Genomic DNA, 26610 nt, shown 5'->3' on the forward strand with positions numbered 1-26610 from the left:
TGTGTTGACTAAACATTCATGGATTACCACTAATGCTTCACAGCACATCACTGTGACTCAATACGGACTCAAGTCATGCAGTGTAAAAACAACAAAATTATTCAAGGTGAAGAAATGTAATATTCTTCAATGGCCAAAAATATGTTAATGTACAAAAACGAACTATTTTTTATAACTAGAACATTTACAGGAATTTGTTTTTAATCTTGAATGGATTAAATGTTATCCTGAAAAGAGTGCTTTATTATTTCAAGTATGTTGAGTGTCCTGACTTGGAACACATTTGTCAGAAGAAGATGTCATGGTGTCCATTTCCTGTTTTGAGCATATTTCAGCTGCCGTAGGGCGAGAGGTGGGGTACACATCACCAGTCTGTCATAGGACTAACACAGAGAGACAGACAACCATTTGTACTCACAAGTAACAGTAGTAGTAGTAATATAACAAAAATATAGCTAGATGACATGGTCTCATTCAAAACAATAATCTGTTGAACACAATTTAATCATGGGAAAATTTTCCAGGTAATTAAATCAAGTTAACATAGGTTTTGTTAATTCACAGAAAATGTTCACTTTTTGTTCTTACTTTTTTCTCTAGACCCCTTGTATTTGATTACTGTTATTTAGTATGAATAGTTTTTGAATCGTATTAACTCATTGCTGTTTTAATACTGAAAAGTGGGCTTGTTTCTATTCTATTAGTTTTTTTGATTTCCCCGTGTGTGAGTTTTTCTGTTTTCTCTAATATCTTCTTCAGTATATCATATCATGTTTATATTATGTTATGTTGTTTGATGTTTTCTTCTTGTGTCCTTGTCTCTCTGTTTTTGGTTTCAAGTCTGTGCCTCCATTCTCCATTTTCCCTATATGTGTGTGTGTGTGTGTGTGTGTGTGTGTGTGTGTGTGTGTGTGTGTGTGCGCGCGCGCGTTGGCCTATGTTCCTTCAGGATCACATACCTGGTGGCAATCACACACTCGCTCTGATGAGATCGTTTGGGCAGCTTTGAAAGGATGCAGCAGTGCATCAGCTTATGATGGCTTGGTGCCTTGAAAGCAGCTAGTGAAGTGCTACTCCTACTTTGGTTATTGTTTGGATTTGTTGTAAAGTTATGTTCATCAGTCTGTCCATGTGCACAGGATTTGGAAATTGCGAGCTGTTGAGTGGTGTGTGACTCTGGTGTGGACTCTGGGATAATATTGACATGAGTCTGGGTCTAAGCAAAAGCCCTGTGGAGACTGGTCCTTCCAACTGCTTTGAACTTTTTGAGTCCTGTCTCTAAATAGGTCTTGCTGATATTTGCAGGTTGTGTGTGTGTGTGTGTTTATCTGTAGGAAAATCTTTAACACTTATAAAATAGATATATACAGTTAAAAGTCTAAAATTTATGCCCTCTTTTTCAAGGTGTCCAGTGGGCAGGATTAAAGTCTTTGTCAGGCCAACACTAGTCCCAAGGCCTTATGTTTGACACCCCTAATTTATAAGGTTGTTGAAATCTGCAGACAGCTGAGACTGAAAAACTCACTTAGATGAGTTTATGAATGTTTCTTCCACTAAAAACACTGCAAACAGATGAACAGAATCAACTTTTTAGGATGTTGTTACAAGAATGATTGTGCATGCATCACACTAAACAGTCCATTGTGTTACATCCATGAAAGTAGTTTGAGAAATGAGTGACGTATTGATTCTGCTGACAAAGTCAGAGTTGAAAACCAAAATGCAGAAGTTACAGGGTGACTGTTCAGAGTTACGTCAGTGATTTAGAGGAAGCCCTGTGTACACCGAGCTACAATACTGACAGCACTATGTTTTAAACAGTACATGACACTGTATTGGGATTATTTTTGTTTTTGATCATATAAACAATATACATACAGATGATGCCAGAAAGGTCTAAGGATTAATGGCTGATGCATGTGGATTGGTTGCAGTCATGTGTAGCTTCCTTAAAAATTCCTACTTCTTTCCACTTCCTGCAGTGTCACTATGTGTCAAAACTATTCACAAAATCACCTATTGGTGGTGCTAAAGAGACAGTTGCGCCAAAACTATCAGCACAAAACTACAAAAACTAACAAGAATTTGCATGTATCGCACTGCACTAAGCACAAAAATTCTAATTCACTGTACAATGTTTGCAATTCAAACTCAGAAATATTCATTGTATAGTAAAGTGTAAAGTGTTGAATGAGTGGGTGAAAGAATGATGTCAGATATAGCAAGCTGTTTTTGGTTTAATTAATCCAATGTGGTAGCATTGACATTTTTACACAAAATGTTGACTTCTAAAATTATAAGGAGGATCTATAGCTTTCATATAGTTTAAACATGCAACTACAAATGTGATCTTTATTTTTCTGCCGGGGATGGACTTCCATCAGTCCCTGGATCTGGACCGTCCTCTGCATTGTCATTTATCATCTGCTTGTACTTACTCTCAAAAAATCCAGCCTAGAATTGCAAGGAAAAACATAAAAGTGCACCAGTCATCCATTAAAAAGATTAGTGAAAAAAACAAAGCTATATGAGTGAATATACTAACCTTTAAACTATTTTTAACTGAACATGTTATCTAAAAACTTTAAAGCTGTGCAAGTAATTGAAAAAAAGTCTAAAAAGTGTATTTTACCTTATACAGACCAGCAGTGAGTAAAGCCAGAAAAGCCAACCCTCCCAGACATCCTCCAATGATCTCTTTGGTGAAATTTGCCTCAGAATATACTTCAACCACTGCTTCAAGCTGAGAGATAATAGAATATGGATTATATTCAAGATCTTTTACAACTCAGACAAGAGAAAAAAAATATGTAATCACCTTGTGAACAGGAGGATTGTTGTTAGACACTGTTGAAAAGTAGATGTATTGGCTTTGGTCATACTCCACAGTGGCTGTACTGGTCAAGAGGAATTTGGTAGATTGCAGTCCAATCTAAGAAAAATGGAACACAATGAGCCAAAATTGGGTGTTTTTTGATTTAATAGGAAACATACTTATCTTAAAAAAAGTTATTAGTACATACTCAGGAACAAATCTTAATGAGACAACACAAACTTCCCTTCAACTACCTGCTCTATCCATTGTGAACTAATGTTGGCAGAGATTTCGTATGTCCTACTCTGCAGTCTTTTCAAGAATGAGTTGCACTTGAACACTCTGCACCTGGCTACAGAGCAGTCCTGAGGGTGAGAAAATGCAACATAAGCTGTGATACCGTGTAATGTGATTTCTTTTTAAATCTACAATTAGGGTAAATATGAACAGTTAAGTACCAAGGCATACTTACCACCACTTTATTCTTTTGTATTTTTGGAACAAAATCTCTGACACTTGGTTCTTCATCATTTCCTCTCTGACAATCTGAAATCTGTGTTTGATTTATCAAATAAAAAACAGTTTGATAGTTTTATTAGTTCTAATTTCACCACATCCATCCATCCATATCAAAATTTAAGCCATTTGTGGAGTCAAAAACTAAGACTTCTGACAAATGTAATACCTGTAGACTGCTCAAATCCACCCAAATGTCTTTTTCACCAAGTTTCACTGGAACTTTGATCACCACAATGAAATTAAGCGCTCTGATATAGTTTGAAACCTAAACAAGTAAAGAAAAGGACAATCAACCATTAAATTTAGGTCTAAATGATACAATGGACTCATACAATGGAAAAATATAGATACAGTGTTGGGAAAAAGTGAATTCCTATTTTTTTTTTTTGTATGTTTGTCACACCTAAATGTTTTAGACCATCAAACAACGTTAAATATTAGACAAAAATAACAAGTAAATACAAAAGGCAGTTTCTAAATGAAGGTGTTTATGTTTGAGAGGAAAAAATATCCAAACCTACATGGGCCCATTCATTGTTGCAGAATTGTTGTAATTCAGACACAATGGAGGGTTTTTGAGAATTAAAACCACCTTTGTAATGTCATATCACAGCATCTCTTTGGGATTCAGGTCAGGACTTGGACTAGGTGTGCTTGCTGGTGTGTTTTGCACCCTTGTCCTGCTCCAGAACCCAAATGTGCTTCAGCTTCAGGTCATAAACAGATGGCCCAACATTCTCCTTCATGATGTTTTGGTATGTTTGTCTCATCAGTCCACAGAGTATATTCCCCAAAGTCTTGGGGATCGGTAAGATGTTTTCTAGTAAAACTGAAACGATCCTTTATTGTTCCTTTTGCTCAGCAGTTGTTTTAATCTTGGAGCTCTGTCATGCAGGCCATTTTTGCCCAGACTCTTTCTTATGTTGGAGTCATGAACTCTGACCCTAACTGAGGTAAGTTGTGGGAGATCTCAATTGCTTTGTTTCTTGTTGGTTCTGGATTTTCCTTGAAACGCAGCATGATGTCTGACTGTTGAGGATCTTTTAGTTTACTTAATTTGTCAGGCAGGTCCCATTTAAGTGAATTAAGAAACGATATTGCAGTAATCAGGCCTGGGTGTGGCTAGAGGAATTGTACAACTTTCCAAAAATGTGATACACCACAGTTAACTTGTGTTATAAAATTAACATAAATGTTTTTTTCTATTATCTTGGTCTAATAACAACATTTTTTTGGATTATCTGATAAACATTTAAGTGTGACAGACATATACAAAAAAAAAAACAGTAACTCTGGAAAGAGGCAAAAACTTTTTCACACCACTGTAGAAGTTTAAATGTACCTTAATTGATTGTTGGACTGGTTTCTTCAAATCATTCTTCCCAAATGTGAAATTGTTGTAGCTTAGTGAGCTAAACAGATAATGTATATTTAATGTTTAAAATATATATAATACTTGTTATTACATACTTATTTGTTACTTACTACATGTAATTCTTTCTTTAGTTACAAACAAAACAACACATACCTCGCAAATGTCATAAAAATGCTGTATTTTACATTAATTGATTTCCTTTTGTAAAGTTCACTTGTAGGGGCATGCTCCTGATTTCCACTGAAAGAGAGAAGTGAACATATTTGTAATGTATACATGGGGCTGTTACTTAAATGAGGAAGGAACATTACCTGGTGGCATTTGCAGTGATAAAGATCTCCTTCTCAAATTGACTGTTGGTGTCAATCCCATAGGAGACAATGAAGGAAGCCTTAATTGAATGAGAAAGATGAGTGACTTCTCTTTGCCTTTAAATTGTGCAAAATTCAGAAAAAAAAAATTGATAAAAAAAATGTTATTTACAAAAAAACACCTTAGTTTTGCTCTTGAAAATTGGCTTGTCAATAGTGCAGTGTGTCCATCCCCGGGATAAATCATCTTCACTGTCCAAGGAGTTGCACTCAATTCTTCCCTTTATTAAAAAACAAAATGATTCCTGGATGCATTTGAACAACAACAGATCAGTGATGAACCGATACAGACGTGATCCTGGTGCCTTACCTGCTGACTCGTGAACTTCCTGTAGGACAGTCCAGCTGGGTACGTGAGAATAACACGACTGTTGTAGGAGTTTTCTCCTCTGTTCTCCACTGTGACTGTGACATGCAGAAATTCATCAATGCCCACTTTAACCACTGAGGATCTGGTAGCACATGGAGAAAGTTGAGAAAAAGAGAGAGGAAACAAGGCTACAGTCATACTAATGCCACAGTGCATCAAATGTACTTTGAGCTCTGATAAACCATGTTATTTTTCAGTTCAAACAATATGGCAACAATAACTGTGCTCACACAAGCAAGCCTCACCTGGTGAAGCCGAAATCCACTTTAAGGTCATCAACACATCTGTTGTCAGTACCACAGTTGATCTCAAACCCTAACTGTGAAAGAGAGCAATATGGAAACGTAAATAAAGTATATATTATTTGCTTTATGAACTAGTAGATTTTAAACTGAACTGGGAGCCAATTAAGTGACTTCAGTACCAGGTTAATATGTTCAAATTTACATGTACATGTAAGGTCTGTGGCTGATATATTCCGAAAAAGTTGACGTAATAATACGGATTATCTGGAAAATCCTGTAAATAAAATATCATCCCTAGTCTTACCTGCTTAAGCAGAGACTAATTTCTCTGAGTCAGTTTTAGCTGAGAATTATTTAATTTTTGATAAATATCTTTAAGTGATTAAAAAAAGAACTATATGTGTGTCACGGTCCCCGTGCCTCACCAGCTGATTCCGTGTTAGGCAACATGTGTTCTTGTGCTCTCTCTCTCTCTCTCTCTCTCTCTCTCTCTCTCTTTCCCCGGTGCTCACTGTGGGCTCCACCCCTGGCCCACACACCTGTGCTCATCATCACACCTGGCGCTGGTTACCACAATCAGAAGGGCTTTTTAAGATGGCAGACCTACACTACTCGTCGCTGGAACATTGAGTCACCTGCGTTAGTGCTTCAGCAATCTGCCTAAGTCTGTGAGTTTCCTTGTGATCTAGTGCTAATTGGATTTTCTGTTTGTGTGCGTAGATTCCCCCCGGACCCGTCCCTGTACCCCCGAGTGAGCGAGAAGAGTGACTGGAGTGGGAAAAGAGTGGGATTGTTGGATGAAAGAGCAGAGTGTGGTTTTGGACCCTTCCCCCCTGGAGCCCCGGACCCCTTCCCCGAGCACCTTGTATATATATAATCACCCGGTGACACCACTGTAAATAAACGCACTATCAGTTTCTGCAAAGGTCTCCTGGTCTGCGCCTGAGTCCGTTTACAAAACCGTGTCACTGTGGCCTTATTAATATTCTTATCAAAACTGAGAACACAAAAATTATGCCCAGATTCCAGATGTGTTTCCAAAAAATAGTATTGATATGAACAGAATTTTTTTTCTGACCTTTTGGACCAAAAACAAAATATTTCTGCCATAGTTTCATATTTAGACAAATTTGATCTTTTCTAAAGAGATCTGTTATTTTATGGAAGGTAATAAAATTGTTCACTTAGTGGGTGTCTCTTGAACAACAGTAGCTCTTCAACTAGATAGAGCTAGAGTGAACCAGAGTTTGGATGACTGGGTGGGTGGCATGCAGACCACCCTAACACTGGGAAGAGCATCACTAGGGCAGGGGGTGAATTGAATGCTACTTGGCCACAGTGATGAGGTTGGTCCCAGAAAAGTTGGTCAAGAAGGGAGATGGACACCTGCCAGATGGAGGCAACTACAGAAGGCCACTTACTGTCTTGCACCAACTGTGACCACATCATTTTTTAGTCTGTTTATTAAAGGATTCTGATTCGGCACCCCACAGATGGAGTATGATTGTAGTTATCACCAGCAGCGTGGAAATCATCCTTATTCAGGATAGAGAATTAGGCTCAGATTTTCTGGCAAGACATGGAGCTAGCCTAGGCATTTGGCTTAGTTCCCAGCTTGTTCAAAAGGTGAAATGCCAGGTGGCAGCTACATCCAGGCATGGGAAGGCTGAAGTTAGTTTCTCATCTGCAACGGTGACTATGGAGCCAAGGAGCCGCTCAACACATCTGATCTGATCCTTGGCGGCCACTTGTCGGGGCCTGGGGCCTGGGGCTTGCTCGGGCCCCTTTGGAGGTGGGGTGCCCCCGGCCTCTCGGCCTGGGGCTCGGTCACTCAGGCACAGCTGGGAGCCGGCGGAGCTCACGGGCGCGTCACTGCAACTCCCCCTGACTTCTGCTCCGCGGCTGCTGGGCGAGCTCTCATCTGGGACTCTCCTCAGCTCTTACTGGAACAGTGGCGCGGCTGCCCCTCTGTTGGTCTTCCATGGTCTCTTGTGTTCTGGGGGCCTCTGGATGTCTGGAGTTTTGATCTCCTCCATACCCGCTTCACACCCTGGAGGACGGGGCTGTGGCCCCCCCACACTCCCTAGCAGATCATTACATGGAGAAACCCTTGGAATGCAAGCATGCTGATCCACACAGGTATGCACACATGGGTATTCACAGACGCGGACTAAAGCTTTCTTGGCTGCTACCTCAAAGCACACTGTGCGCTGTCTATCTTGCGTGCTGCACAATATCGTTTATTATTTAGTAAATATTGATATCTATGACTAGCTAGTTTATTGTGATGGTGCTTTGTTTTCTCTATTATTATGTTGCTCTTTGTTGTTTGCTGTCTCCTCTGTTTGTTTTTTTTTGTTTGTTTTTTTTTTTTTCTCCATACAGGTGACCCAGGAGTTCTTTTTTTTTTCTCTCTCTCTTCCCCCCCTTCTCACCGTCTCTTCTCCCCTTTGGTTTTCTTTCTTTCTCTCCCCCTCTTTCTCTCATTCATTCCCCCTGTCCTATTTATTAAAAAAAATAAATAAAAAATAAATAAATAAATAAAAAAAAAAAAAAAAAAAATGACAAAGGATGAACTGAAGCTCTGCCATCACGTAATGTCGCATACTGCTGTTTCTGATGTCATTTAAAAAAAAAGAAAAAAAAAAAAAAAAAAAAAAACACATCTGATCTGGTACCAAGTAGATATTCTTCCTTCCAACTAGGCAATTTTTGTAAGTCAAACGGAGACAGTTGCCACATCCATTAGGAAGAAATGCTGAGATCTTTAACATGACCAATAAGTGGAAGAGCCCCGTCACCTTTCAACTGAAGAAAAAAAAAAAAAGGTCTGGAGGACATAATGCAACCACAAAGAGAGTGAAGCACATGCAAGCAAGTGTCCAAGACATACTTTTAACTCCTTATGCAGACTCCAAAAACAGTATCAGACGTTTTGGCAGTTTGCAAGTCAGTATACCACTTTGCTGGTTTTCAACCACTGCAAATGTGCTCCTGTGCAGCCCTCCACAATCCCAACTGCATATCGCTAGACAAAATCACCTATAGGGCTGCTCGATTATGGCAAAAATGATAATCACGATTATTTTCACTGAAATTGAGATCTCGATTATTTGACGATATTTATTTAACAATAACAATGTATTGAATAATGACTTTAAAGATTGTCATAAAATAGTGTGAAAAAAACTGATAACAGTGCAAATGTTTGCAATATAAAAAGTAAATGAAAAATGTAAACATCTATGTTTAGTGAACTTTGCAGTGTTGCTCTGTGGTGCAGCTACGACACCGTAGCAAAGTTTACACACTATGTCTACTTGATCCACGTCTGACTCCGCGAATCAATAATGCTTCCACACCACTGAAGTTTTTTTTTACCTCTCTTTTCAACCAACGGCAGTCACTCTCCTCTCCAAATAACTTCTGCTTAGCTTTCCGAGCTTCCCTTGGGTCCTCTTAATCAGCAGTTCCCAACTCCCGGGCCTCGGACCAGTACCGGTGTGTGAGTCGTTTGGTACCGGGCCGCGAGAGTTGAAGCTCAGGTGTGAAATGTATAGTTTTCAGGGTTTTTATCGGTTTTCAGCGTTATTTTGTTATCGTTTTTATCGTTTACTCGGTTTTCCTGTGTCTTTTCACGTGTGTTATGAATAAATTTTCTTTTTTTCGGTACCGGTACTAGTTTTATTTTGTTGTATTTATCCGCGACACCTTAAAGGCCGGTCCGTGAAAATATTGTCGGGCACAAACCGGTCCGTGGCGCAAAAATGGTTGGGGACCTCTGCTCTTAATTGTTGTGACACGTGTTCGAAATGCAGAGAGGTGCGCTCGCTTTGCCACACGGAGCAGCGCGAGAGTAAAGCACGAGGGAGGGGCTAATAAACGGCTCAGTCATTTTTAATGATCGTTGAAAGCCCAGATCGTAATCGTGATTAAAATTCGATTAATTGAGCAGCCCTAATCACCTATGCATCAGTCGAATGCTGATTTGTTGACAAGTGGTCCAGAATAGGGAAAGGGGAAACAGTAGAGTTCACCAGGAATAGATCAAATATGCAAAAAAAGAGAAAAAAAAGTCATAAAAGGTCAAAAATAGATTGTGCAAAGTACACACAGTGGCTGCCATGGACACTTGACTTTGTTTTTAACACTTGGTTTCACTTCAGCTCTTTGGATGTCATAACTTCGCTTTTCTCAGTAGTTGACTGATGGACTATCAACAGCACGCAAGATTAGCCTAAAGACTGGATGTATCATGTGTTTCTGACGCTGTCCTCATCTGACAACAAACAATGGCTGCAGGCAGACGGGTAGTCTGTGACATTTTTTATTTTTAAACTTGAAATTTGTCACTACTGTGGAAGCAGCTGAGAACTATATAGGTTCTCTTCTGTGTTAAAAACGTGTTTTAAAAGACTAAAAGAAATTGCACACAGAAAGCTGTTCTTTGCACAACTTGCATGTATTGTAGGGGTACACCACTGGGGTAAATATAACCCATTTACTTCCATTACTTCAGTAGAAGTGTCTCCAATAGGTATAAGTCAATTGCATGCCAATAATACAAGGCATTTGAAAATGAAAGTGCAAAACTAAAACTGTTTCTTAACTGTGACTAGGCTCAGTTATCCAGTCAAATATTCTTTGGGTTTGTTTTTTAGTTGGTTGGTATTTTTTTTCTTGGGTTACTTACAGGAAAAATAGTTTCTGTTTGACTCTGTGGGGCAAGACTTGGCCTGAGGTTTGTGTTTAATGGCAACCCATCAAATATGAATTTGAGCTCATTGGAAAGTACATTAAGAGCATCCTCTGGACAGGCCTGCAAGAAGAGAACAACGTTAAGTTTGTTGACTTGAATCTCTCTTGGTTTTAGTACTTTTTCAGATGTTTTATTTTTTACCTCGATAATGAATTTTACAGTTGAACATTGTCGGTTTCGTAAGTCAAGAGTAACAGATCCAGACTGCTCTTGTTGTTTCCCACTGACGTAAGCCCGGTTGGTTGGAGATTTGCGAGAAGCATCCAGTGTTAAAGTGTAATCAATCCTTGCTTGAGCTGGAACAAATACATTTCCATGTTACAAATGTTTAGACATTAACATTAAAATAATGGACACTGGCTTTTTTGTTTTACAAAAAGTGAGGTGAATGATGAACCTGTGTTGACTGTAGACACTCTGCTCATGGTAAAACAGATTGCAGCTGTGTTCTCCAATGGTTTTGAGCAGTCTACATTCTGAGTAGGAATTTGGTTTGGGCTGAATAACACCTCAGCTTTTACCATTACTATAGGTCTTGATCTGGAAAGTAGGGGGGAAACATGTAAATTACATTTGGGGTTTTAACTTAAAGCTACAGAATTTTGAGTCACCCAAAAATGTCCTTTTTCAAGCTGAAATTATTTATACAACAAATCTTAAATGAACATTTAAGGAAATGCTTTTTGATTGAATTTTCATAACTCTAGAACAATAGTGTTTCAGTTAAGTAACTTTATCATACCAATTGGCTTACTAAATGATAATTATTTCATATTGTTAACATGACTTTACTACACACTATTTTATTAAATCCTCTGTTTTGGGGTAATGCATGCATTTCAATTTCTGAATGGAAATCATTTGTTACAACAAGACTGAACACAGACTATAATTCTAGATGCTTAAGCAACCACATTTATTGCTTCTTTAACCAGTAGAGCATTTTCAATCAAGTGTTAAGATAACTAGAAAAAGGAAATCCATTCATTAGTTACGTTTTGAAAATTATAAACTTTCATTAATATAATTTGACCTTTGAAAAATAAATATGCTTTACCCTGTTCTATATTTCAAACTGATGTAAACTTTTATACATTAGTGAATTCATTAAGGTTCACCATTCAACAAAAATGATAGAATTATCATAAACGACAGTAATGTATGATTACACTATCTTTGACTTACCTCAGTAAGACAACTCTACCCTTTGAACCCACCGCTAAGTCAGGCAGTCTATCACCACTATGATCAAAAGATGACTGACTGATTGTGAGGCCAAAGAACTTCAGTCCTGACTGGACCTCAGAGCCAGTTATTCTCTGTGTACATATATATACATAATATTTTAATCAGATTATATATTCCAACTGTAGATTGTATAGATATTGGAATTACGTGGTAGATGATTTTAGTCATCATTGTGAGTTCTTTGATGTCATGTACCTGTGAGTAAGTAGGACTGATTCTTCCTCCTCCTTCGCCATTAAATATGTAGATGCTGCCTTCACCATTATTCTCCAAAGGTGCTCCAACTGCCAAATCCCTGAATCCATCTGAGTTTAGATCAGGCAGCACAGCAAGAGAAGAGCCGAACCTTCCTTTGACAGCTGCATGTCCTCTTAGTACTAATGGATCATCAAAATTACACTCCACAAACTAAAAGGAAGAGAGTGAATATTTTATGAACATTAAGAAAGTTGGCAAATAAACTGATTAATTTAACTGTAGGACATAAAATATTATAAATATTCTAAATATATTTACCGGACCAGTTAATCTGCAAACATAAACTCTTCCCTCTCTATCAGGCTCCATGTACATTGGGGCAGATATGAAGATTAGATCAGTGATGTCATCATTATTTATGTCCATGGTACACACCTCTGCCCCGAAATATGCACCAGTCTGATAATGTTAAAGCAATAAAATTATTAATTAGAAAAACTGTGTAACTGAAACAGCTTTTATTTTCGAGAAAATAATTTTACAATATGATTCAGGTTTGTCTTCCTGCAAAAACATACCTGTGTCGAAAAGGACTCAATCTTTTGGTTTTTCAAGTTTTCTCTGTTAACAGCAAACACAGCTCCTCTGTGTTTATATCTTGGAGCACCAACAACTGTCAGAGAGCCACGTTGGGTTTTAGCAACTGCCATAGAGTAACCTAGAATTTAGGTATTCAAAGGGGGAAGAAAGATTAAGATGCCTCCATTTAAATTTGTCATGGTCCTGGGTCAGTGACCCAGTGTTTTGCATTATTATTGAACTTTGATTCTGTCAGTATTTATCATTTCTAGTCTTTTGGTTTCGGTGTTAGCGCTCTTAGTATTCTGGTTTTTGTCTCTGTGTTCCATGGTTGCTTTGTCTCCCCTGTCAGCTCTATCCCTTTGTTAAGCCTGCGTTTATGTGTTATGTTTCCTGCTTTACTTTGTAAATCTGTGTCTCATGGTAGTGTGTCTAGTTTGGCTTCCCCTTGTCTTGTTGTGTTTGATTACTCCCAGGTGTGTGTCCTCCTGTGTCCTATTCCCTTGTTATCCCTCCATGTATTGTAGCCCTGTGTTTCTCTCAGTCAGCGTTGCATCGTCCCCTCATGCTTGTGGGTTTCTCCTGTTGTGCTCCCAGAGATTGCAATCCTGAGTTTCCCAGTGTTTTGTTTTTAGTTGCCAGTTTCTGGGTTTTGGTTTGGTTTTATAAGTGTTTTTTGTATAAGTTTTGCCACTGCAATAAAGCAGCCTCCTTCAGTTCATCCCTGTGTTTTGAGTTCTGCATTTGGGTCCTTTCTCCTGCCTGACACAGCAGTTTCATGACAAAATTGTGTCCGTTTTGCAAACTCATTAGTGTTTCTGGGTGAAAGAACTGGAGCAGAGCTGTGTATATACATGATCACATGTGTATGAGTTAGATTGTTAAAGCTGTAATATTCTTACCAAGATAACTGTCAGGCTCCAAAGACACATCTTCATATGTTTTCACCTTCTGGCCTCCTGTTGTGTATTGCACGTAGCCTCCCTTCCACTGGTTTGCACCAACAATAGACATCTGAATTCCCTACAGTGCAGACAGGAAATACATTTTATACACAATTTATTTTACATTTAAAATCTGGAATGTGTTTAACCTGTATTTGCCATTAGAACTTAAAAACTCCCACAAGGCACATGTGAATCTTTCTTTCTATGACTCGGCTGTCTGGTGAGTTTCAGGTAGTTTTAATTACCTCAGGCACAATAACTGCACTGAATCCCTCTTGAGACATTTCCATTTCCAGTGACTCTCCACTGCTTTGAGATCCTGTGTCAGAAAAATAAATGAGAAGGTAAAAGAGAGACAAAATACAACATATACATTCATACAGGTTCATTCTCTCACTATGCTTCATTATGCTAAGTACAATTTTCAAATAATTTGTTTATTATAAAAGTATCTGAAAATGGATTCTTCCTTTCAAAACGTTATAGTAATAGCATGCTTAGCATCAAATTTAGCATTATTATTACATTCATTAATATAACAAATAATTTCAAATGATTTTTACTGTTTATTATAACCGCATTTGTTGTTCATTTCTCTAATGTAAAGTTACAGGATGTTCAATTTAAAATGTGACTCTAATGAATACAATATAATAAAGTTGATACAATGTGGTGATTTTAGTTGCTTCATAGTGTAGCAGTTTACACAACAAATGAAAGTTCACTGCTTCAATTCCAGTAAAACACACAGATTATCATCATGTTAGGAATGACATCTGATGTGAAAAAACTCTTATGAATAGGTAGGCAGTAAAATAATATTAAACATAATGTAATTATTTGAATTTTTGAAACATTTACAGGAATTTTAAGTTGAAACAATAAATTCATGTTCATACCTTCGATGGAGAAAATTTTGTCCTGCAGATTCTGTCTTATTACTTCAAGTGCGTCGAAGTTCTCCACTTCAAACACATATGAGGGAGTGGATGCAATGGTGCGCAGTTCTTTTCTTGCATCAGGGAGCCTAAAAGCGCTGCCCACCTATGATTTTACAGATATGTTTGAGTCCTCATATTAAGCAAGATTATTTGCTCACTTTAGTAAAATACAGTCCTTATACTTCACCTGATTTACAGTAAAATTTACACACATCACTAAGCCTTAACAAATATTTGAGAAAGAATTAGTCATTTTAAAGACCTTAGCTAATATGAGTGTGATACTGTAATATGATCTCACTGCTGCAACAAGTCAGTTTGTGAAATTTAATCCCTCCTGTATATTCCACGATTGACTATAAATGGTATTATTTCAAAGTGGAAGCCTTTAGAGCAGGGGTCCCCAATCCCAGTCCACGAGGGCCGGTGTCCCTGCAGGTTTTAGATGTGTCCTTGATCCATCACAGCTGATTTAAATGGATAAATTACCTTCTCAACATGTCTTCAGTTCTCCAGAGGCCTAGTAATGAACTAATCATGTGATTCAGGTGTGTTGACCCAGGGTGAGCTCTAAAACCTGCAGGGACACCGGCCCTCGTGGACTGGGATTGGGGACCCCTGCTTTAGAGCCATGCCAACTCAGTGTAAAAGTTGAAAACACTTTTAACCTCCTGTGGCATTAATGCAGCACAAAGATTGTGAGCTTCATAGACTGGGTCTCTATGGCCAAGCAGCTTCTGAAGGTGTAGTGAATGAGTTGCTCAGGACCTGTCTCCCTATAGTGCATTATAATGGGAGTGTAGTGTGACAAGTGAACAAAACCAAGTACTAGTATAAAATGCAACATTCTGCAAGTTTAGTAATGAAAGTACTTACCCCAATAGCAAATCGAACAATGTTTTTACTCTCTGCTCGCTTTGTTGCATCTCGTAGATCATACCGGTCAGTAGATTGTCCATCAGTAATTACTATCAAGACCTTCTTCCCATTTGGTCTGGAACCACTTTGTGGTGTGAAAACGTTGTTCCTGTCAAATAAAAAAAAAATCGAATTTCTAAAGATTGTTTTGTTTTACAGTTGATCTTGTAAATGATATACTATCAGGTAAATTGCATGGTTGTTATTTAAGCATACATCATTCTGTTTTGCTTTTTTTTTTTTTTTTTACTTTTGTACAAATCAATGTAATACAAGTTTGTTTGTTTGTTTGTTTTTTTCAAATTTAAATCTGCAAACATTTGAATTTAGCCTTTTTGGGTGCCATGACTCTGGTGAAGATGCTTTAAAACCCAAGTCTGAGTACAGTGTCCCATTTAAAAGGCTTCCTGCAGTCACAGTCAAATTAGTGTGGTCAGATTCAAAGAAAAAAAGTCATCTGGACAGGAAGTCCAAACAATGAGGTAACTGCAGTGCTTCAGTAATATCATTGTATTACTTACACAACATGTGTGATGGCCTTAGCTGTGTAAGTAGATCCCCTCTGCTGTCTGATTCCATTGATGTCAGTCTCCACTGATCCAGATGAGGAAAATTTCTTAAAGTTAAAGTGAACCTCTGGATAAGTGGAGAACTGGGAAACAGAAAACTGAAAAGGCAGAAATTAAAACATGTAAAACATTATTTTTATGGGACTTAATAGAAATAACAATGGAACTATTTTATATATGTGCCATGATTTTACTGACAGAGTGACAACAGCTGCTTACCTGTGTTTCACTTGAGAGAAATGATTGAATTATCTCTTTCACAAATCTCTTCATTGTTTGAAAATCAGGCTGAGACACGCTGCCTGAACCATCCAACAGAAAGGCAATGTCTGTTTGCAGTGGGCACCCTATCAAAGAGATTAATTTCAGAATGAAATACATTTTAAAGGGTTAATTTTAACATTTTCCTCACACTCATATTATATAAACAATAGAATCGAATAGAAAAGAATAACCCTTTGTTGCACATTGTACATGTACAATGAAACTATGGCTGCTCACACCAACTGTGCAGGACATATAAATACTAAGACAACAAAAATAAATAACAAAGAAGAGGAAGGCACACATTAAAAGGAGAAGTTGCTTGAAGTGGTTGAATGCAGTACAAGACTTGGGACTTTGTGGGTGGGGGTTACCATAAATACCTCATTTAGACAAGCTTCTCTTTAATGTAAATTCTTAATAAAGTTGATGTAAAAGATCCAACTTTAACTCTAAATAGACTCTCTAAAGTATGCATTCAAAAAGGAAAATAATTACAAACCTAATTTGTGATGTGGAAATGATTTCTAGTGAACGGATACTAAAAGAATTTAGATGGTGTGCATACGATACAGATTTTAAACCAAATGAAAGTGATAAAAGATTTCAGTCTTGGATAGAGAGTGGGCTAACAACATTCCATTCCTCCACACATAAAGGGACACTACGGAGTTTTCAGTCTTTACAAATAAGAAATGTCCTAAGACAAGTAGATTTCTTCAGGTTTCTTCAAATGCGGGATTATTTTAACAAACATTACAATATCCCAAACCCAAACTCGGTTGAGTCAGGAATTTTTAAGATAGTTAAATTAACAGATGTTGTTTCTCTGAGAAAGGCAATCTCCAAACTATATAATGTGCTTCTTCGGGCAAGGAAGGATACTACTCAAAACATTAAGACCAAATGGGAATTGGAATCAGGGATGGGTATAACAAACGAGAACTGGGAGAGGATTTGTAATTTTCATTGGTACTCAACAAGTTCACTATCTTGTAGAGACCAATGAAAATGAAAGCAAAGTGCTGGAGAAGATGTGGATCAGAAAAGGCACATCAAGGCAATCCATTAAACTCTGTGCGAGGTCTTTAAGATAAAACTTGTCATTTTGTAAATTTGCACATGGGTCTGGGGATGGGACACAAAGCTCTTACAAGCGCTATGAGTGGCCAGCAAAAAAATCAATAACCAAAAATTGGCTAAATCCAACTCCGCCAACACTTGAGGATTGGTTTAATGTGGTTTTTGAAATATTTAACATGGAAAAATTGACATTCTCCTTAAAAATTCAAAAAGATAAATTCTACAAAATATGGAATAAATGGATTAGCTTTGTGTCCCCCATCCGCCCTGAATTTAGGTAACATCAGCCCTGAATTGGTGTATCTCCCATGTATTGTATAATGCCAGGTCGACCCTCTACTTCATAATATGTATTAAATGTACTTTAAGTAAATAAGTTAAATATGTTGCACTTAACACACTGTTTGCTGCTACAGCTACACATGTTTCTTTTCCAAATATTTATTTTTAAGTGACTTATGTATGTATGTATGTATGTATGTATGTATGTATGTATATATATGTATATATTGTACTATTCTTAGTTAGCGTATTGTCTGTCTTGTCTTAATGTTGGTTTAAAATGGAGCACTGTAACAAAAAATAATTTCCCCCAGGGATCAATAAAGTATTCTGATTCTGATTCTGATTCTGATTATGTATACACTGTCAAGCCACCGAGTTCACTTTTTGTTATGTGAATGTAAAACAAAAGGACTAAGAAAAAGTGTTTTTTTTCCGTTTGATTAAATAATATTAATGCACTTTACTTTAACAAGCCCTTTTCAAAAAAATATAATTTTAAAAAAAGAGAAGGAAATGATTTCTAAGCAATATCTAAACTTGATTTAGGTGTTTCTCTTGCAAGTTTTTTAGGGGTGTGGCTTCAGATTTGGCCTTGACTGTCATCTCTTTTTTTACACCAAATCATACAAGTCATACATGTAGCCTGGTGTCCCTTCTACCTTTGCAGCAATCTCATCTTCCAAAAAAGTATTTTTTTATTTGCTCCACTGCTTTTTCTGATCAGCCTTAATTTATGCTGACATGTATAAGAGAGTATGTGTTAAAGAGTGTCTCTTTGCCAAACTCCTTTTACTGTTACCTTGAATAGAAGAAGGTATGGGTGGTCCAAGCCTATTGTAACGGTCCAACTGAAAGCACACCCCGTTGTACATGGTGATGCTTTTGCAGTCCTTTGCAGTGGTTGGTCCACACACCTGAGAGGAGACAAAGCCAAGATGTGATTAAACAATGGTTTATTGTTTGAGATCAATCAATTTGACAAAAAACAAATTCTTATATGGCTGTTCAGAAATGGTGATTAAAAAAAAAACAAAAAAAAAAACAACTTTAGTCTTTTAAAGAAGTTGTGCAAATTTTTTACCTTGATATGATTAATCATTTCTATGTTAAGGGACAAATTTGAGCATTTTAAAACATGATTTTCATTTTTTCATTTTTACAGCACTTTAGAGCCTTCACAACTTATTAAGTACATTATGAATTGACCTTCATGCATTTTGAGATTATAACAAAACATCTGACACACAGAGGACAGAAGATTTTGATCCTTAGAGAATTTAACAAAGCACTGGCAATGTCTGCAGTTCAGTAACTCACCACAGTGTTTTGTGCTCTTTGATCGCTTTTCATTGTCAAACCAAGCGACATGTTGACTGCGAAACCTGGTGCTGTAGTGAAAACATTACATTTTTATTCTTTTTTTTTTAAACGAAACATAAAATACACTGTAAAAGTAAGAGCACAAGGGTGAAGGTAACAAATTGAAAGAAAAACAGAATAAAATTTCACTATTATGTCATTTTAAAATGTTGAAAACAATAGAAAAGAAAAACCTTAATGATTTTTTTTCTTTGCTTATTTAATTTTATTAACTGGTAAATCAATATTGTTTTTGAAGAGTGAAAGGTACCTACTAAGATACCTAGATATATGTACTCTATGAACCGGTTTAACGAGTTCCTGTGCCTGGATTTGTGCAAAATTTCTTTGACAGCAAAATATTTACTGTTACCAGTTACCTACCTTCAAATTGGATATCTTGGCAGGTTTGGGAAGATGTGGTGCACCTATATATTCTCCCTCTTTCATTTTGTGAATACTGTTCAAGTGGAGCACTGACCAGCAGACTGAGGAAATAAATTCAGTCAATGATGTAAGTTAAACTACAAAACTACAAGTGTTTTATATATTTATTTTTTGCTTTGGTGCATAACAGAGATGGTAGTTCAAAATCAATACATAAATAGCAATAATCTTAAACACATAGATGGAAACCAATGTTCACTTACTCTGATTGTCTTTGAACCACCCGGTAACCAAAACCAGCAGCAGAGCTCCTCAGGGCTCTCCAAGCCACGGGCTCAATATTGAAACAAAGTGTGGCACTAAACACTGAAAATTTAAGAAGAAAGAAGAATATCAGAAGTTTTATTTAAAGCCTTCATAAGAATGAAAATGTGGTTATAGCGCCTCTAATTACAAATCACATTGAGAAAAGTAGGCTGTGTTTTTTTTTTTTTTAACCTTTCATTAGCACTAGTGACTAAAAAGTTCAGAATATTGTGCTCAAAGCAGTTACTTGCTTGGAAGTTATTAGATTTCATTGTGGAAGCTTAAATGTTTTTTGATTTGATTACCATACAGTGAAAATTTCATACCACAACATCCATACGTAACAAAGTCAAAGGGCTATGCTGTAGTCATGCAAGTCCCAACAAGAATCTCAGCAGCACTGAGCGTGTGCAGCTGAGCTAAATTGCTAATTGCAAACGTCCCACTAATTTTCTATGCCAGTTTACACCTAGAAAGTATAGCTATATTTTAATCAACTTCAGCACTCTGGAAGACTGCAAATTACATCATTTATGAGTGTTTCAGTGCATTGTTATTAGGAACCCAAACGCACTGACTTGCTCAAGCAGCAAACCGGCATCATCCATGAAGAGAATTCACTCTGAAGATTCCCTGCAGCCGGCCTCTCCACAGACCGGTGACATGGTGGGCATTTTGAAGTCAATAAGCACAAAACTCTGCAGCTGTGACTTACGCCTGGCCCTTTTGGCAATCCTTCAAAAAGACTTTCAAGTGCTGCATGAGTCAGTGGAATTCAGACAGCAGCTGCTGGCTGCAAACACTTGCTGCTGTAAACACCATCCTCAGAGAGTCGGTGAAATCCATCGAGAAGGAATGACCCGAGAAAACTGAAAGATCAAAGACACTATTATTGAGCTCCAGGCTCACAGCATGATGGATAGCTTGGTGTTTTCAGGAATACCAGAGATGGCAGAAGAGGATCCAGAAACAATGGTGAGTCATGATATCCAGACTTATCTGAAACTCTGGGTGGATGTAGTTAAAAACATCAGGATACACCGTGCTCATTGTTTTGAAGGTAAATGAGCAGATGGATGTAGATCCCGATCTTTTGTGGACAAATTCAATCGCTGGTGCAAGACTGCAGCCGGGAGCTGAGAGGAACAGACTTGAATGTTTGCAGTTTCCAAAGGAAATGCTGGAGTGATGCAAGTTCCTGTTCTCTGTCCAAAAAAGGCTCATTCAAGGAGGCTCCCAGGCTGTCATCGTGGTCAATAAGCTGTATGTCAAAGGGCAGCTTTCTCATGACTAAAACACCACACAATGGCTGTACTGATCCTAGTTAGTACTAGGATAGGTTATACATGACCACAGTGAGATTTGTCGCATGGCATGTATGGGAAGTTGGTTTGAAGTAAAAGAGGCTTAAGCTTTCTAACCCGTTAAATGGCAAACATTGTCTTTCTACATTGTGGACTCATTGGTCCGAAACATCTGTGCACACACTTATCCACATTTTCCTCACACATTTTCATTTTGTTACAACTCAAAAACAGAGGTGTAGCCATACTAATAAGCAGAAGAATAAACTTACTGTTAGCAACTGTTATTACAGATCCAGAAGGTAGATTTGTAAAACTTAGATCCACTTAGATCCAGGCTCAGTATTTATGTATTGCCAGTATCTAGGAATCAAATGTTTCTAGCAATTAAAGGCTCAGTACAGCAGTGAGTCAAAGGAATGGGCAGTCCACAGACATTCTTAAACAATAGATGAGTGATTTTGGTCTTTGCAATGCTTGGCATTAACATCACCCCACTCTCAGGGGTTAGACCTTCTTATAACCAGTACACTACTCCAGTACTCACACTCTTGCTTGGACTAGTTTTTAGTTAGCAGCTTCATTATATCACCATCAGATTATGCACCAGTGCCAGTCTCTCTGATACAGCCACAAATCCTGATGGGTTTCCAGCTGAGGGTTACAAAGAACTTTGGCCTATGATAGCACCTACTTTTTTTTTGGTAAAGGGTAACTCAAATTCAGAGTGATCTCCAAACATACCGCCCAATTCCAGTCATAAATGTTGACCTTAAAATACTCTGCAAAGTCCTTGTCAGAAGATTAGAATAAAATCACTTGATTCATAATACATCCTGATCAAACAGGGTAAACACTCCACCACTAAAAAACACACATACTAATAAATATAATATAAATATAATAGATTATTGCTCCATCAATAAATTAGAAACCGCAGTTGTCTTTTTAGCTACAAAGAAAGTCTTTGACCGGGTAAACTCGAAATTTTTTTTAGCCGCTCTATACAAATTTGGATTTTTGGTACATTCTTCATCGATTGGATCTATACAGCTCTCCGAATGCATGTGTTAGGACTAAGTACTTCCCAAAACAGATCACGAGCTCGCATCTGGTTTACTGCTTGTGTTGTTAATGGGTGGATATGTGTGAGCGAGTAAGTGAATGCCTTGGGTGTGTGTGCAAGTGTGTGTGTGTGTGTGTGTGGGTGTGTGCCTACACAGAGCGTTCTCACTCCCGAGGCGTAACATGTCGACGTTTTGTCACGTCCCGCGGCGTTCCTGAGGAACGCGAAAGGAGACCTTCGGCGTTCTTATGGTACGCGGCGGGTTATGGCTGGAATCCAGTGCAATGACGCTCCCGCGGTAATAGACGTTCCAGCCCTGTATTCCAGCCCTAAACCTAACCTTATCCCTAGCCCTGACCATAACCTTATTCCTGACCTTAACCAGGACTTTAATGATGTTAAATAGCGTGTTTCTAAGCGATTTGAAGAAAAAGAGCGAACATGTGTAGGTTCAGTCCAGACGGTTCTCATATTTCCTCTTTTTCCGAGGTCGTCATTTAGGAACGTGGTGGGTAGCCGAAAACGTAATATGGTGACGATTTGTCACCTAGCGTAAAATGTTACGCTTTGGGAGTGAGAACGGGTTGGCCTACATGGCTGGATCTGTGTCTGGGGCTCGCTGAGCTTTGCCACTGAGGGACATGGTCATGGAAAATGGATATATACACAAGAAGTGATAAGTATATTGAATTTTATGTCCAGTTCTACAGTTGGTTTTGGGTTGTAAGTAAGAATTTACTTTTGTTATGTTTGACTATTCAGGAAATAAACTCATAAATATTTTAGTAATTAAACTATTTATACAGTCAGAAATTAACTGAGTTGATTGCAGAGATAGAGGAGAAAAATGCAAATAAGGAAACAGCCATTACAAAAGTATTTATAAATGATTTGCTTTCCCTTGCTAATCTGTAGTGTCTACTTGTTTTTAATTCCACAAAAAATATATTTTTTAAAGACACTTTGTCACTGTGCTGTGTGTATTTAGTAGAAAAACTTACTTACATATGTTTACAGACATTTATTATTAATGAATAAAAGACAAACACAGAATGTGCACACTTGTCTTACCTGACAAGAATAGCGGGGCACTAATTATCCAGTCCATTCTGTCACTCACATGGAAAACGTAAACAACACAGGAGTTCAGTATTACTTCTCTTGAAAGTTTCAGAGGAGGAGATGAAATTAAAATGCAGAAATCATAAGAGAGTTCCTCAAAGGTAAGAGTTTTATTTAGAGGAACGGTTGGTTATGTAGGAGGAGCTACAATAGTGACAGCACTGTCTGTTTGATGCCAAACTACACTGTGATGTTGTTCTTTAATGTGAATTAAACACTTATTTTTAAGTAAACAATACTGACACTTACAGTAAACACATTGGATAGTTTATTAGTTTCTGAGCCACAAGATAAAATCCCTGTGATTATGAATATGAAGATAAGAAATAGTAAAACAAAAATCTTCAATTTAAGGTTCTATCAGTTTGTTATTTGCTGGTGTGAAAATATTTTTTTGGGTAAAAAGTTGGTCTTAATCAAATCTAAAAGCAAAAAGAAATCTAAAAATACAAATTTAGTTTCTGCTTTTCATGTGACTTCCTCTGAACATCTATGAGTGAGAAAATTTGGTATTGTGGCAGTTTTGCAAGCGACGAAGTGGCCTGGATTTATTATGTTCCTACTTCATGTGTGTGGTTGACTGTTCATACCCTGACAACCCTAATCTTGAACAGTGTAGATCTTTTGTGAGCACATTATCCTGATATGCACATAAAGTGAATACATTTTTAGTATTTGGCATCACTTTGAACATCTAATAATAGTTCATTTTAGAGCCTCGCCTCACTGGTAGATAACTAACCAGCTGATTCTTGCTGTATGCGGAAGTCTAGAAGAAGTCACTCTCCCCTAACCCATACCACACCAGTGTTAAAGTATATTTTTGACACCACAAACTTACACGTGATGCTCTGAGCATATCCAAGGTGCAACATTTCACATGTTTTCAAATGTGTGTTTTGTTTCATAAGCTATTTGGATGAGAGAAACTGAAAGCGATGTGATGTGTAGTAAAACCTGACGATATGAATGTGTAACCTGATCCTGAAAAACACAGACTGATTAACCCTCTTAGGCTAAAATTTAACTTTTTGTTGCTAATGCACAACCAAGTCCTGCAGTGGTACTTCTGAGTAAAAAAAACTCATAAAATATGTATGTGGGGTAATCAGGTTGTTAGTTTTTAACTGTTGCAAATCGGCAGATGGTAGATGGTCTGTAGTGACTTCAGTGGAGAGTGTGTACTTCAAAGAGATGCTTAATCCTACTGACACACCTTACATAGAGGAAGTAGAGCCTGGTGTTTAACTGGATAATGTCGATGAGGGAAATAACTTTCTTGTGTTGTGGTGGGGTGAATGAGGTATGATTTTCCTCCTGGTAATGGAACATTGCACCAGCTCAAGTTTTGCAATATCTAACTAAATCATCAATGATTATAGCACACTAAGAGATAAGAAGCAAAAAAATGAAAACATGATTTATGCATGATATAGACCACTACACTTGGGGTAAAGGCGTCAGAAAGTTGTGGTTGTGGTTATTTAATATCTAGCTAAAGCAAAAGAAGTCGAGTGAGAATGAAGGACAATCGTTAACTAACTTTTAAATACACTTTTTTTAAGCAATTGTAATGGGAAGAAGCCCTGGTCACCTCCCACCAAACTACTAAGACCAGTTCCCACTCCTGGCAGACCGTGGTCCCATATTGCTTTACCTTCTTAGGTAATATTACCATTCTCACCATTGTTGACTGTTTCTTCAAGGCTGCCCAGTTTGTTCCTCTCCCAAAATTCCCCACAGCCCTTGAAACAGCACAGTTACTTACCAACCATGGCTTCACGACATCCCCAAGGACACTGTATCGGACCAAGGTCCTCAGGTCACTTCCCGAGTTTGGAAGTGTCGGTCCATTTAAACCTGCCTCGAAACTTGAAAATTCATAACTTTTTACATGACTCTCATTTGAAACCTTTTTTTTTAAAGTCCTACATTTGGGTTCTGGTTTTATGACAGACCTGAGACATGTCCTAAATGCAAACAAAACTAGCACCATGATCATAGCTCCTCCTGATTTATAGTCTAAAATTAGGCTCTTAGTTTATTCAAATGCTAAACTCTTATACTCATGTAGCATCTACTTTTTGTTCCTGTTTTTTAATTTAAGGGACATTTCTAAATTGCGACATATTGTCTCTTTAGGAGAAATGGAGAAAATTATTCATGCTTTTTTGTCATTATTAGATTAAACTAATGCCTTGTTTAATGGCTTAGATTATTAAAGAAAAAAAAATCTAGATTATCATACAAAATGCTACGGCAAGAATATTAACATGATCCAGCAAGCGAGATCACAAGGGTCCCATTCTATATTCTTTACCATGGTTTCCAGTACATTTAAAACTTTCTTTTAAATTGTTGTTCTCACAAACAGAGCACTAAACACACAGGCTCCAGACTATTTATCCCAGCTTTTTACCAAGATCTCTGCTGCTCATAGAATTGGTTCAGAGGCTGAGAATCAGCTGCTTGTTCACATATTAGATTCAAGGCTAAGGTGGGACTAAGCTTTTCAGTCTGTGGCAGCGTGACTTTGGAACAGTCATTCACTGCATTTAGATTTAGCTCAGGGTTTTTTTTTTTTAGTTTATTATTACATTTTACTATAGATCCCTTCTTAAAAACAAAACAAAACAAACAACAACAAAAATCCCTGCAAGTTCTGTAGTGGTGATTGTAATTTACATATAGATAGATAGATAGATAGATAGATAGATAGATAGATAGATAGATAGATAGATAGATAGATAGATAGATAGATAGATAGATAGATAGATAGATAGATAGATAGATATTGATATAGATGCGCTTGACTTTTTTCTTTTTTGCTTGACTCATTTTTTTTTAATGACGCATACAGCGTGAGTTATTCAGATTAGTCAGAATTGGATGAGAGTCGGTGACACTAGCTGGCAGGCTGGGGGAGGAAGCAGATGGATCCTCCCTTCCTCTGTAAGACTATATATAAACAAAGAAAAGTAAAACGGAAGTTAGTTAAAACCAGCAAAACTAAGACTGACATCGTGTAAGTGAGAAGGGCAAATTCTATTCCTAAATAACATGTATATTTTAAACCAAAGAGAAATAGCAAAATTAAGGTATGATGTGAAAATATTTTTGGCAGCCTTATACTTGACAGTCGTGTTCACCTGGCACAGAGTTGTTATAAAGCTTTATAGATAAAAAGTATAAAAGTATAGCATTTCCACACCTTCGCCATAAAAAAGTATGGAGAAGGCGTGGAACAGCTCATGATCCAAAGCATACCACATCATCTGTATAATACAATGTATAAATCATGGCAATCCTCCTATATTACTCTACTTTGTGCTGGAGGACCAGATCCTAGGGGTAGACCCTATTTTGGCGCTGCATGTTTTAGGGTTTAAAATCCACAGAGATGCAGTGTTTAGAGAAAATGCATCTCAACTGTTGTATTATTGTAGGGTCTACTTTACAATATAAAGCTCCCTGAGGCGACTGTGTTGTGATTTAGCGCTGTATAAATAAAATTGAACTGAATCGATATTCCTGACACTAAGGGTTTTCACTTAAACAGCAGTTGTCCTTCATCTCTCCT

The 26610-nt window shown here is 37.5% G+C and overlaps 1 protein-coding gene across 1 annotated transcript; it reads right to left on the reverse strand.

The window, feature by feature from the left end:
• Nucleotides 1–2171: 2171 nt before the first annotated feature.
• LOC146663508 (integrin alpha-M-like) lies at nucleotides 2172–23095 on the reverse strand. The gene is made up of 30 exons (XM_085416248.1): nucleotides 22980–23095; nucleotides 19496–19598; nucleotides 19230–19333; nucleotides 18804–18874; nucleotides 18286–18400; nucleotides 16074–16201; nucleotides 15807–15952; nucleotides 15244–15394; nucleotides 14326–14470; nucleotides 13672–13745; nucleotides 13382–13502; nucleotides 12479–12618; nucleotides 12219–12359; nucleotides 11898–12110; nucleotides 11640–11773; nucleotides 10852–10994; nucleotides 10596–10750; nucleotides 10389–10514; nucleotides 5696–5769; nucleotides 5391–5532; nucleotides 5203–5301; nucleotides 5021–5100; nucleotides 4863–4949; nucleotides 4677–4746; nucleotides 3501–3599; nucleotides 3288–3368; nucleotides 3070–3180; nucleotides 2819–2932; nucleotides 2633–2743; nucleotides 2172–2454 (listed from the first exon to the last, which is right to left on the reverse strand). Exons 1-30 carry the CDS (start codon nucleotides 23014–23016, stop codon nucleotides 2353–2355), a joined length of 3417 nt encoding a protein of 1138 aa, XP_085272374.1. The 5' UTR covers nucleotides 23017–23095; the 3' UTR covers nucleotides 2172–2352.
• Between the last annotated feature and the right edge of the window lie 3515 nt (nucleotides 23096–26610).

This window comes from Rhamphochromis longiceps, linkage group LG8 (genome assembly GCF_057381845.1).
Source record: "Rhamphochromis longiceps isolate RC_006_pf linkage group LG8, R_longiceps_female_GT1.1, whole genome shotgun sequence".
NCBI classification, from domain to species: Eukaryota; Metazoa; Chordata; class Actinopteri; order Cichliformes; family Cichlidae; genus Rhamphochromis; species Rhamphochromis longiceps.

Excerpts from the sequence above, each read along its gene's own strand:
- LOC146663508 (XM_085416248.1), bottom strand. The coding sequence starts at position 23,016 with ATGGACTGGATAATTAGTGCCCCGCTATTCTTGTCAG. Across the intron at positions 2,933-3,069 it reads GTTCACAATGGATAGAGCAG|ATTGGACTGCAATCTACCAA; the intron begins GTAGTTGAAGGG and ends CATTTTTCTTAG. Across the intron at positions 2,744-2,818 it reads ACAATCCTCCTGTTCACAAG|CTTGAAGCAGTGGTTGAAGT; the intron begins GTGATTACATAT and ends ATTATCTCTCAG.